General features: G+C 42.8%; 1 protein-coding gene across 3 annotated transcripts in view; it reads left to right on the top strand.

Moving 5' to 3' along the window:
* CACNA1G (calcium voltage-gated channel subunit alpha1 G) overlaps positions 1-12,820 on the top strand; it is a 262,233-nt gene that overhangs the window by 166,317 nt on the left and 83,096 nt on the right. For all 3 annotated transcript variants that reach the window (XM_040330722.1, XM_040330720.1, XM_040330721.1), the window contains exons 7-9: positions 3,069-3,161; positions 5,828-6,623; positions 12,134-12,477. In XM_040330722.1, the coding sequence (XP_040186656.1) occupies positions 3,069-3,161; positions 5,828-6,623; positions 12,134-12,477 (1,233 nt within the window). The remainder of the gene's footprint in view (positions 1-3,068; positions 3,162-5,827; positions 6,624-12,133; positions 12,478-12,820) is intronic.

Here is a 12,820-nt window from a genome sequence, read left to right as displayed (position 1 = left end):
TTTTTTGATAGATTCTGTCGAGTTTCTCGGTCGTGTGTACGAGGCCTCAGATAAGTTCCTACTGACGCCATTGATCTTTTTAGCTATCTGTAAGGGGGGTATTTATTCCCAATGACCACAAGTGTAAGGAGCATTTTGCCACTGACCATTACACTAATGTATCATGGGTTGTAGATAAAGTCATTTTTAGCAGGGGTTCCCTGAGACTGGAATATTATTTTTAAAGGGGTTCCTCTGTGTTGAAGTTGAGAAAAGCTGGTTTAACATAACACAACAACATCCACACATGTAGGACACCCAACATTGGAGGTGATTTATTCTTCCAAAGCAAATACACCTTTACACACTGGTACTGACTAGTATTCCAATGTTTTTCTTCTCCTTCGGTTTCTCCCTCTCACTCAGCAGATGGAGAGGGGCAGGGAAGGGGCAAATTATGTTTTCCTTAGTATCCAATTAAGTAATTGGTTGTTGGCAGGTGGATGGTATTCATTGTGCACCATTACAACCATCCAGCTGCCAGCTTATATACAATTATGGGGCAATTTTTAGGTGTTTTGCCAAGGAACCCCTGAAAAAACCTGAAGGCACTCCAGGGTGCCTGGGCACCCTGGTTGAAAAAGGCTGCCTTAGACCACCGTTGGATGTTGGAGCCCCCTAGGTAGAGTATAGTTGCTGGGCACAGTATAAGAAGAAGAAAAAAAGTCATAGGTTGGTCCTAATTCTGCCCAAGGTTTTGCTTCTGTTCCCAGGATGTGGATCCCTCCTGAACCTACAGAAGTGAAGCAGAGGCACTCTACCAGATCAATACTGCTCCCTCTCTATTGGTTGCAGGCAGATACAAACTTTCTGAGCCTAGATGAAAAATATCTTTTGACGCTAAAATTTTTAGGCAAAGGACACACCCTGGTCACGCAACTTATGCCTGCTTCCATCATTTCCTATAGGAAAACAAGAACACCAACAAGACTTTACCTTCCCAATACATTCATCAATACAACTTTAGAAACAATATGAGACCACATTTACAAAACACTAGTAATATCTTAAAATATCTGTCCTTGTTAATCAAAAAAATTGATACATATAGCAATAAAAAAAAAATTTGGGCAATTAAATAATATTTTAGTATATGCAAACCAATATAGGCAAATATAAAGCAAAGTCTGTCAGTGTCATTTGAGTTTAAAAGAGTTAAGCCTCGTACACACAATCAGTCCATCTGATGAGAACGGTCTGAAGGACCGTTGTCATCGGTTAACCGATGAAGCTGACTGATGGTCCGTCGTGCCCACACACCATCGGTTAAATAACCGATCGTGTCAGAACGCGGTGACGTAAAACACAACGACGTGCTGAAAAAAATGAAGTTCAATGCTTCCAAGCATGGGTCGACTTGATTCTGAGCATGCGTGGATTCTTAACCGATGGTCGTGCCTGCTAACGATCGGTTTTGACCTATCGGTTAGGAATCCATAGATTAAATTTAAAGCAAGTTGGCTTTTTTTTAACGGATGGTTAAATAACCTATGGGGCCCACACACGATCGGTTTTGACCGATGAAAACAGTCCATCAGAGCGTTGTCCTTTGTTTAACCTATCGTGTGTACGAGGCCTAACTGTACCGTAACAATAGGCACAATTAGTAGCTATGTTAATGCAGACCAGCAGTGCTGCTTATATTTGGCTTATGGTCTTTATGGGGACACCCAGGAGATTCTAAATAAATCCTGGAGGCTCTCCAGCTATGCTTATTTTATGTTGAATTTTGTGATTTTTTTTTTCTTCTATTTCTCGATTAAACAAGGCTTTTACGGTGCTGAAATCTGTAGCTTTGATGCCATCTAGTGTTGTGCATGTCAAAGAGTTAAAGGTATTCTGTCCGTACCAGATAATGTTCAATTTTCTTGGGCCTAGGGGTACTGCACTCAGTCATGTTACCTATAACTCAAGGAAATGTAATAGATTAATAATACATCATAATAGTGGAGCCTAAGATAAACATGATTGTTCGGTGGTGAGTAAGTAGTCCTGCTTCGTAGGCTGCTGTCTGCTCTTCCCATCCTGGGTTTTGTCGCACAATAGAAAAACACATAGGTGGGTTAGTTGGCTTCCCCTCCTATTGGCCCTGTATGTGACCCATGTAGGGGTATTTGATTTTAGGTCCCTTTGGGTTTTTATACGGTTGACCACTGTCTCTAAAGTGCTGCAAAAAAAAAATTAAATGATATACAAATGAATAAAAATAAATTAAATCTATCTTGAAACCAATCAAACACTTTTATTTTCGTAACTGTGCTAGATGATGGAGCACCTGGAAGCCAACTGACCAGATTGAACAATGCTTTCTCCAATTTGAATATATTTATTTAAAGCTTAAAGCGGGAGTTCACCCGAAAAACAATTTTTAACATTAGATTGAGGCTCATTTTGTCAAGGGGAATCGGGTGTTTTTTTTTAAATCGAAGCAGTTCTTACTATTTTAGAGATAGATCTTCTCCGCCGCTTCCGGGTATGGTCTTCGGGACTGGGCGTTCCTATTTGATTGACAGGCTTTCGACAGGCTTCCGCCGGTCGCATACATCGCGTCACGAGTAGCCGAAAGAAGCCGAACGTTGGTGCTGTTCTATACGGCGCCTGCGCACCGACATTCGGCTACTTTCGGAAAATCGTGACGCGGTGTATGCGACCGTCGGAAGCCTGTCAATCAAATAGGAACGCCCAGTCCCGCAGCCCATACCCGGAAGTGGCGGAGAAGATCTGTCTCTAAAACGGTAAGTACTGCTTCGATTTAAAAAAAAACACCCGATTCCCCTTCACAAAATGAGCCTCAATCTAATGTTAAAAATTAACTTTTTGGGTGAACCTCCACTTTAATTTGTTGACACGACTGAGAATACAATCTCAAACAGGCTTTATTATTGCTTGGTAATCAATCATGTTCAAGCTGATATTGTCCTTGTGCTTCGTTCTGAAGCAGTTTTCAGGGTTCTTCAAGCAGCCGATGATAAGCAGGGCCAATTGTTCTTCTCCTATTGCTAATAGAAGCTTCTCTCTTTGTCTTTCAGGTGATAACTCTCGAAGGCTGGGTGGACATCATGTATTTTGTCATGGATGCTCACTCCTTTTACAACTTCATTTACTTCATTCTTCTAATTATTGTAAGTTCCCTTTTTTGTATCTTGTAAGGGTTAGAATCAGAATGCATGGGTTGGGTCTTATTTATCAAGGAGTCAGTATAACAGCCAGGCAAATAGCCTAACAGTTTAATTTTGTAAGAAACACACATATATTCTCATATATATATATATATATATATATATATATATATATATATATACACACAGTATCTTACAAAAGTGAGTACACCCCTCAAATCTGTGTAACTATTTTATTCTATCTTTTCATGTGACAACACTGAAGAAATTACACTTTTCTACAATGTAAAGTAGTGAGTGTACAGCTTGTATAACAGTGTACATTTGTTGTCCCTTCAAAATAACTCAACACACAGCCATTCATGTCTAAACCGCTGGCAAGAAAAGTGAGTACACCCCTAATTAAAAATGTCCAAATTGGGCCCAAATTAGCCATTTTCCCTCCCCTGTGTCATGCGACTCATTAGTGTTGCAAGGTCTCAGGTGTGAATAGGGAGCAGGTGTGTTAAATGTTGTGTTATCGCTCTCATTCTCTCATACTGGTCACTGGAAGTTTGACATGGTACCTCATGGCAAATAACTCTCTGAGGATCTGAAAAAATATATTTTTGCTCTACATAAAGATGGCCTATGTTATTAGAAGATTGCCAAGACCCTGAAAATTAGCTGCAGCACGGTGGCCAACACCATACAGCGGTTTAACAGGACAGGTTCCACTCAGAACAGGCCTCACCATGGTCAAACAAAGTTGAATGCACATGCTCAGAATCATATCCAGAGGTTGTCTTTGGGAAATAGACGTATGAGTGCTGCCAGCAATTCTGCAGAGGTTGAAGGGGTAGGGGGTCAGCCTGTAAGTGCTCAGACCATACGCCACACACTGCATCAAATTGGTCTGCATGGCTGTCAACCCCGAGAAGGAAGCCTCTTCTAAAGATGATGCACAAGAAAGACCACAAACAGTTTGCTGAAGACAAGCAGACTAAGGATATGAATTACTGGAACCATGTCCTGTGGTTTGATGGGACCAAGATAAACTTATTTGGTTCAGATGGTGTCAAGCGTGTGTGGCGGCAACCAGGTGAAGAGGACAAAGACAAGTGTAACTTGCCTACAGTCAAGCAGGGTGATGGGAGTGTCATGGTCTGGGGCTGCATGAGTGCTGCTGGCACTGGGGGGCTACACTTCGTTGAGGTAACCACGAATGCCAACATGCATTGTGACATACTGAAGCAGAGCATGATCCCCTCCCTTAAGAGACTGGGCCCCAGAGCAGTATTCGAACATGATAACGACCCCAAACAAACCTCCAAGATGACCACTGCCTTGCTAAAGAAGCTGAGGGTAAAGGTGATGGACTGGCCAAGCATGTCTCCAGACCTAAACCCTATTGAGCATCTGTGGGACATCCTCAAACAAAAGGTGGAGGAGCGCAAGGTCTCTAACATCCACCAGCTCCATCATGTCGTCATGGAGGAGTGGAAGAAGACTCCAGTGACAACCTGTGAAGCTCTGGTGAACTCCATGCCCAAGAGGGTTAAGGCAGTGCTGTAAAATAATGGCGGCCACACAAAATATTGATACGTTGGGCTCAATTTGGACATTTTCACTTAGGGGTGTTCTCACTTTTGTTGCCAGCGGTTTAGACATTAATGGCTGTGTGTTGAGTTATTTTGAGGGGACAGAAAATGTACACTGTTATACAAGCTGTACACTCACTACACAACATTGTAGCAAAGTGTAATTTCTTCAGTGTTGTCACATGAAAAGATAGAAGAAAATATTTCAAAAAATGTGAGGGGTGTACTCACTCTTGTGAGATACTGTATATATATATATATATATATATACATATAATTTACCATATATGGCAGTTTAACTTTGAAAACATAGGCCCGGATTCACAAAGCACTTACGCCGACGTATCAACAGATACGCCGCGTAAGTGTAAATATGCTTACGCCTGAAAATAGGCTTCATCCGACCGACGTAACTTTCCTATGCCGGCGTATCGTGGGCGCATATTTACGCTGGACGTAGGTGGCGCTCCCATTGATTTCCTATTCACATATGCAAATGAGGGAGATACGTCGATTCACGAACGTACTTGCGCCCGGCGCATAATATACGCGGTTTCCGTAAGTCGTACGTCCGGCTAAAAGTTATTCCCTATGTATGAGGCGCAACTCATGCAAACGTATGGACCATAGAACACAGCCGGGGTATTTTACGTTGTTTACGTAGTACGTGAATAGGGCTGAGCGTAGGTTACTTTCACACCGTAGGCAGTGATCCGTCGTATCTTAGGGAGTAGTTCCGACGTGATCCTGAGCATGCGCACTGGGTTGCGTCCACGGGACGGCGAATGCGCCGTTCATTATATGTATCTGTCTGACACTCAACCCATCATTTGCATGGGATTACGCCTCATTAGCATGGCTCACGCCCACTTCCACTTACGACGAATTACGCCTAAGAAACCCAGCACAGATTTGGCAGCACTGGCTTTGTGAATCCAGTGCTTGCCTCTCTGTGCTACATCAGCGTAGCGTAAAGAAGATATGCTACGGCGGCATAAATATGCGCCGATGTATGTGAATCCGGGCCATAGTATAAATTGAATTCCACTTTAATGCGATGTCCTAATCTCCTGTTTTTGTTTTTTTTAGATTGGATCATTTTTCATGATCAACCTTTGTCTAGTCGTCATAGCTACACAATTTTCTGAAACAAAGCAACGGGAGAGCCAGTTGATGAAGGAGCAAAGGGTCCGCTTCCTTTCCAATGCCAGCACATTGGCCAGCTTCTCTGAGCCTGGCAGCTGTTATGATGAGCTACTCAAATACTTGGTTTATGTGACCCGCAAAGCCGGCAAACGGGTAGTCCAACTTTACAGAGCGGCAGTCTTCAAATTTGGGTTAAGTTCAAGTCCTGCAGTAAAGACCACCACTGAGAAGCCCAGTCGCAAGCATGGGAGAAGAAGGTCTTCTATCCATCATCTAATCCATCATCACCACCATCACCATCACCACTATCACCTGGGAAATGGGAGCTTGCGAGCACCACAAGCCAGCCCAGAGCTCAGCGAAGTGGAAACCAGTTCTCCTCATAATGGAACTAGATTAATGTTACCCTTTCCAGGCACCCAAGCTTCGCCCATTGCTTCTGCCTCTAACACACAATCCATTCATAGCATCTACCATGCTGATTGCCACCTTGAACCTGTGCATTGCGTGCCTGTGTTTCCCCAATCTGGCTCTGGTACGGCCAATCCGGAGGCTGTCCAAAGGAGTATTGCAGGGAATAAAAACTATCCTACCGTACACCCAAGTTTATCCCATGAAATGCAAAAGAAGACAGAACAAGCAGAAGAGACAGAAAACCCTTTGATCACAAATGACCCCAGCTTGTATACAGGGCCAATGTATAATTCAATGAACAGGCTACTAGAGACCCACAGTACAGGTATGGGCATATAAAATAATGCTTTAAACTCTAGATTTCATATATGTCTTGGGGTTGCTGACAGGCAAAAAGAAAACCACAGTCCCAACCTCTGTTGCTTTCTTTATTAATGGCAGGCAAAAAGGAGCCACAGGAATTTCTAAGCCATTTTTAATGTTCAGTGCTCGCAGTGGTCTTTATTTAAGAGTACCAGGGTACTGGCCTAGGGTAAAAGTTGTTGAAATCCACATTGCAGTAAGATACCAGAGTGTAAATCCATATCTGAAGCCCACCTGAATTCTCTGCTCTTCAAAATATTTGAATGAATTCCACGATTAGAGTTTTTCTGCTGCAGGTTCCAGGAGCTGATGATCAGAAACACCATTTAAGTGGGGACATCTCTCTCCTAATCTCGTGAGAGAGTTAAGAAACCAGTGGACAATTCGGCCCACTAGGATCCATTTCTCTCAATTTTGGGTTGGCTGACACCTTATAAAAAGGTCATAGTTGTGTATTACCATTTTATAGTCTTTTGTAAATGTTAGTGCATAAGGCAGGGTAACTGGCTTAGCTGGGATCAATAATCTTAGTTAATGGGAGAGACCTCCTTGCCAGGGGTGCAGAATGTTATGAGAAGCTGCTGGCAAATCTGATTTATCACCTTGCTTGTTTCTCCATATACCTAAACGCAGAATGGAGCAGGAACCGGATGATCGAATTTCTAAAGCAAGGACTTTCATGGCTGTTGTAGCAGTTACTGGAGCAAGGTTTCAGTGGTGAAGGATCAGTGTATCCTCCCCAAGGTCCTTAGAAGTTGTGAGATGCCAAGGGGTGATAAAAGCTTCTATCTTTCCATAATTGGTTGAACTTCCTATTGAACAAAGCTGTTAGCCACTTTAAAACCAAGAACTCTACCTAAACACCGGCAACATAGGATGATTGCCAATGCCATTATAACAAAGCAAATCCCTCTGACAAAGTCTTTGCTCTAGTGAATGAATGGTGCTGAGTGTTCCCACTTTTCCTAACCTTGGAGTGTTCTCATTCAACCAAGGGGCATATATCCAGGGCAGGACTTAGATTTCGGCCTCGTACACATGATATGATAGCCAGAGGACAGCGGTCTGAAGGACCGCTTTCATCGGTCCAAACCGATCGTGTGTGGGCCCCATAGGTTATTTAACCTTCGGTTAAAAAAATAGGAACTTGCTTTTAAAATTTAACCGATGGACACCTAACCGATAGGTCAAAACCGATCGTTAGTATGCAAAAACCCGCGCATGCTCAGAATCAAGTCAACGCATGCTTGGAAGCATTGAACTTCGTTTTTAACAGCACGTCGTTGTGTTTTACATCACTGCGTTCTGACACGAACGGTTATTTAACCTATAGTGTGTAGGCATGACGGACCATCAGTCAGCTTCATCGGTTAACCTAAGACAACGGACCTTCAGACCGTTGTCCTCTGGCTATCCTATCGTGTGTATGAGGCCTTAAAGTCAGAGATTGTGGGCCCTTAATACCAGAGGCGTAACTAGAACCTTCCCCAGGGCCCTTCCCTCCAAGCCCAGGACCCATCCCTCTGGTCCCAAAGTCCTTTACTTATGTTGTGGGGCCCTTTATTACGGTCTCAGAGCAGGATCCTTTCCTGCCATCTTGGGGTCCTCCCCACGGTGGTGAAACGCCAGGGCTCGGTCACAAGTGCGACCTTTGCCACCCTTGATAGTTCCACCACTGCTTAATGCAAAAGTCAGTAACTGAAAGTTCAGAGGGGTTGACAAAGGGGCCTCCTAGATATATTAAGAAGCTGATGTGTGGGAAATTTCAATTTAGGTCAGACAGATCCATCAAATTACCCGGTTCCTTTTTGCTTGAAGTACTTTTATATGGCTGTATTATTATTTGATCATGATTCAGAATTTATAAGCGTCAAATGTTAGTCTAATGACATCTGGATAATGCCTTACCCTAAAGTGGATTAAGTCTTTTATTTTTTTTTATACACACCAGGTACCCGGGAGAAGCCATAATTTTTCTTAATTTTTTTACAAACAGCAAAGCAGGGGGTTGACTGGTATTGCATATATCATCTTATTCTAAATTAGATTCATTGCCTTCCACATTACCTTGCACTGTGAAGGCGCAAGTAGCTGACTTCACCGATGACCTTCCACAGAGGTCCTGCATGCTTTGTCTTGGTACAAACATATATGATCTCATCCAGATTGCAGCTATATGCATGCTACTGAAACACTCCAACATCTACGCTACCATAATAACAATCTGCAGCTTTTGCGGTTCATTTGCATTGTTGTATGCAACACTATAACGCGTAATATTAATGTTTCCAATATTTTAATGACATATACAATTTTTGATACATCATAAATCGAGTTCAAAGATCTCTCTACCATAGCTGCATATATCTTTTCAAAATTGTATACATTTTGGTAAATTGAACTAAATATGTAATAGCATACAATACCTGCTTAAACTCCCACCTCTGGTTGTTGTAATACAATAAAGAATGACAAACCTTCTGTTTTACTTAATTAAATTATATTGTTACTTAAAATCAAAAGCTTGACCCAGTTGACCCATGATGGAAGGGTGCTGCGTACTAATTCCAGAGCAGTAAACCTGGAATTATTCAGCTTCACTCTATGTGACATTACTCAAGAGCTATATGTGGCCCAAGGGGGGCAGTTTCCATCTCTCACACGTATTTTGGTTCAATCTTGTTTTATTAAAGTAGTTTCAAACAGAAAATACATAGGCCCAGATTCTCGTACATGGGCGTAAAACTCCACGGGCGTAACGTATCTCATTTACGTTACGCCGCCGCAAGTTTTACAGGCAAGTGCTTGATTCACAAAGAACTTACCTGTAAAGTTGCGGCGGCGTAGCGTAAATCACCCGACGCAAGCCGCCTAATTCAAATTAGCCGGGTAGGGGGCGTGAAGCATTTAAATTAAGCGCGTTCCCGTGCCGGACGTACTGCGCATGCGCCGTCCGGAAAATATTCCAGGGTGCATTGCTCCAAATGACGTCGCAAGGATGTCATTGGTTTCGACGTGAACGTAAATGGGTCCAGCCCCATTCACGGACGACTTACGCAAACGGCGTAATTTTTTAAATTTCGACGCGGGAACGACGGCCATACTTAACATTGGTTGCCCCTCATATAGCAGGGGCAACCTTACGCCGCGCAAACCTTACGTAAACGTCGTAACTTCACTGTGTCAACCGCGCGTACGTTCGGGAATTCGCGTATCTAGCTAATTTGCAAACTCGACGGGGAAAACGACGGAGGCGACACCTAGCGGCGAAAAAAAAAAATTGCATTCAAGATCCGACAGCGTAAGAGCCTTACGCCTGTCGGATCTAATGGATATCTATGCGTAACTGATTCTAAGAATCAGTCGCATAGATACGACGGCCCAGATCAGGACTTACGACGGCGTACATGGCGTTGCGCCGTCATAAGCCCTTTGTGAATCTGGGCCAATAAGTATAAGAAGTATACTGTAGGAATTATAACATGTGAATTGGCGAGTACTCACTAGACGTGCATTTGTTTTCTTTCAAATGCATTTTCGTCTGAATTTTGGGGATTTTTGCGTTCGTTTTAACAAAAGATAACGAACGTGCAGAATCCGAAATCCGAAAGATCCGACATAAAAAATGCTTTATTTTCGTTTCGTTGCGACAACAGTTCGATATAGATAGAAGTTTCAACATGACGGTGACAATAACCATCTGTGTCTATTGAACCTGTGGTCGAATGTGCCTAACCTAACTCTATTAGTCGAAGATTATTCGACATAGAGAAAAGATTCAACATTATAGAGACATGAAGATTCGATGAAGCAGCTAAAAACATACGATCGCCACGAGCGGACATTTCTGGTCAAATGCTCCGCCCATAGGCTATAGAAGAATTCTAATGTTGGTAGACTAGTAATAATCATTAATAAATATAATTATTACTAGTCATACAACATTAGAATTCTACTATAGCTTGTGGGCAGAGCATTCGACCGGAAATGTACAATTGCGGCGTCCTACATTTTAGCTGCTTCGTGGAATCTTCTTAGAACATTTGACAGACACCATAAGCCTTCAATTGACAGATTAAACCTTAATTAATTTGGATTTTCAGACGAATGCATTTTATAACGAAACAAAATAAATAAAAACTAATTTCAGGAGTAACTAAATACATTTCTTTTTCGGACAAAAACGAAATTCCGAAATGAAATATTTCAGTGTGCACATGTCTAGTACACACAGCAATCGCTGGTTCAAGTTCAGATAATGGAATTCAGAGGGTATTGGAAAATAGACATTACCATCTTGGATCATCTAGGACACAGGTGTCAAACACAAGGCCCGCGGGACAAATCTGGCCCTCCAGGACATTTTATGTGGCCCTCACACCTATCCTGTAGCTGCAGGAGAGCTGCAGTATTCCTCTGGTCCTACTCCAGACCCTTACATTCTGCTTTCAAGCAATGAATCCAGCTTCTTCCCAGCTGCAGCCTAAGCAAAGGGGGTGTGCACTGTGATATAAGGGAGAGTGGGAGACCCAATTTCTGATGGTGGGGTGGCTCTTGACATCTAATGTAAGGGGAGGGGAGGGGATGCGCTGGGCATCTAATCTTACACATACAACCGGCCCTTTTGAGGGCAATCGTAATGCTGATGCGGCCCACAATGAAATTTAGTTTTTACATCCCTGATCTAGGAGAATAATAAGGCATCAACCCGACTAGAGAACCCATGCAGTAACCTGAAAGGGTTATGTATTGGAGAAGAACATACCGTAATTGGGGAAAAATTGGCAGTAGAGATGATGTGGAAGGACCAGCTTATAGCAAAATAAAAGTATCAAACCGAGGGCAGTCAAAGAAGGAGAAAAGGGGAGGGAAAGTGTATATGTGAGGGAAAAGAGAGCGACTAGGGTCATGGAGAAGAGGGGGGAGGTCAAGGCACTCCATCATGGCTAAGTAGAGATTAAAGAAGTATCTTCTTTCACCCATTCCTGAAACACAGCCAAATAACGGAACATAGACCAGGAGGTCCATGTTTTATTGAACTGTTTTTCCCTGTCATTCTCCTGGGATAGCATGTGTTCCAGGTTTCGGATGGAGTCAAGTTCAATCGCCCATTTCACAAGAGGAAGTATTGGGGTTGTTTTGCAATAGCAGGGTATGACCATCCTGGCAGCAGCCAGAAAATGCCAAAGGATGTATTTTTTAGGAGATTTGAAAGGGCCAGGAATCATGGAGAGGTGAGGCACAATAGGAATTGATGGGATATGAGTGTCCATGAGTTTGCAGTATAGATTAAAGATCCGTGACCATTCTCCCAGGTTTTTTGATTGGTGTCAAGTTCTCTTAAGCCTGGACCTCATGGATGAAAATTTTCAATATAAAACCTCTTCCATGATGCCCCATGTGACTGTATAGGCAAGAATGTTCATGGCTGCTTTTTAATGTGTATAAAAAATTGTTTTTCACTGGTCTTAGGAATCTGCAAGGGATCGTGTAAAATTCAAGCTGCCAGTTCAGAAATCGAGCCCTTGGATCCAGAAGTGTGCTCTCGCTGCAAGGAACCTGAGGCCCCTGATAATGATGATGTGGATTCTGACAGTGATGGGGCCTATGAATTCACACAAGACAACCAATGCAGCGAGAAAACCGAGCCACCCAGGGGGAAAACGAGGACCAAGAACCCCAACAAGCTGCTGAAACCTTGGAAGATGGTGTGCGAGACCTTTAGGAAGATCGTGGACAGTAAATACTTTGGCCGTGGAATCATGATCGCTATCCTTATCAACACTCTGAGCATGGGGATTGAGTTCCATGAGCAGGTAATGTGCTATGGGGTTATTCTATTATTTTTTTTTTTCTTTAAAATGATCAAGTCCTCTGCCACATGATAAAGGTGTCAGGTCTTCCCAGATTCTAGTTTTCATACCATCACTAAATGTATTAGAACGCCCCTCCATCCATTGTTATATATATATATATATATATATTGCATGATTATGGTTGGGTAGCTCAACTAGCGCAAGCAGCAGAAATGTCTAAGTGGTCCTTATAGAACCTCTCACAGTAGCCACTACAAGCCAGTCAGGCTTGACTCAATCGCACAGTGCTGAGAACCTAGCACCTATTGCCTGCCAACAGGAAAAAAATATCAGAACATCTTTA

Source organism: Rana temporaria, chromosome 12 (genome assembly GCF_905171775.1).
Source record: "Rana temporaria chromosome 12, aRanTem1.1, whole genome shotgun sequence".
NCBI classification, from domain to species: domain Eukaryota; kingdom Metazoa; phylum Chordata; class Amphibia; order Anura; family Ranidae; genus Rana; species Rana temporaria.
Note: the sequence above shows the minus strand (reverse complement) of the source record. Positions and strands in the feature narration are given on the sequence as shown.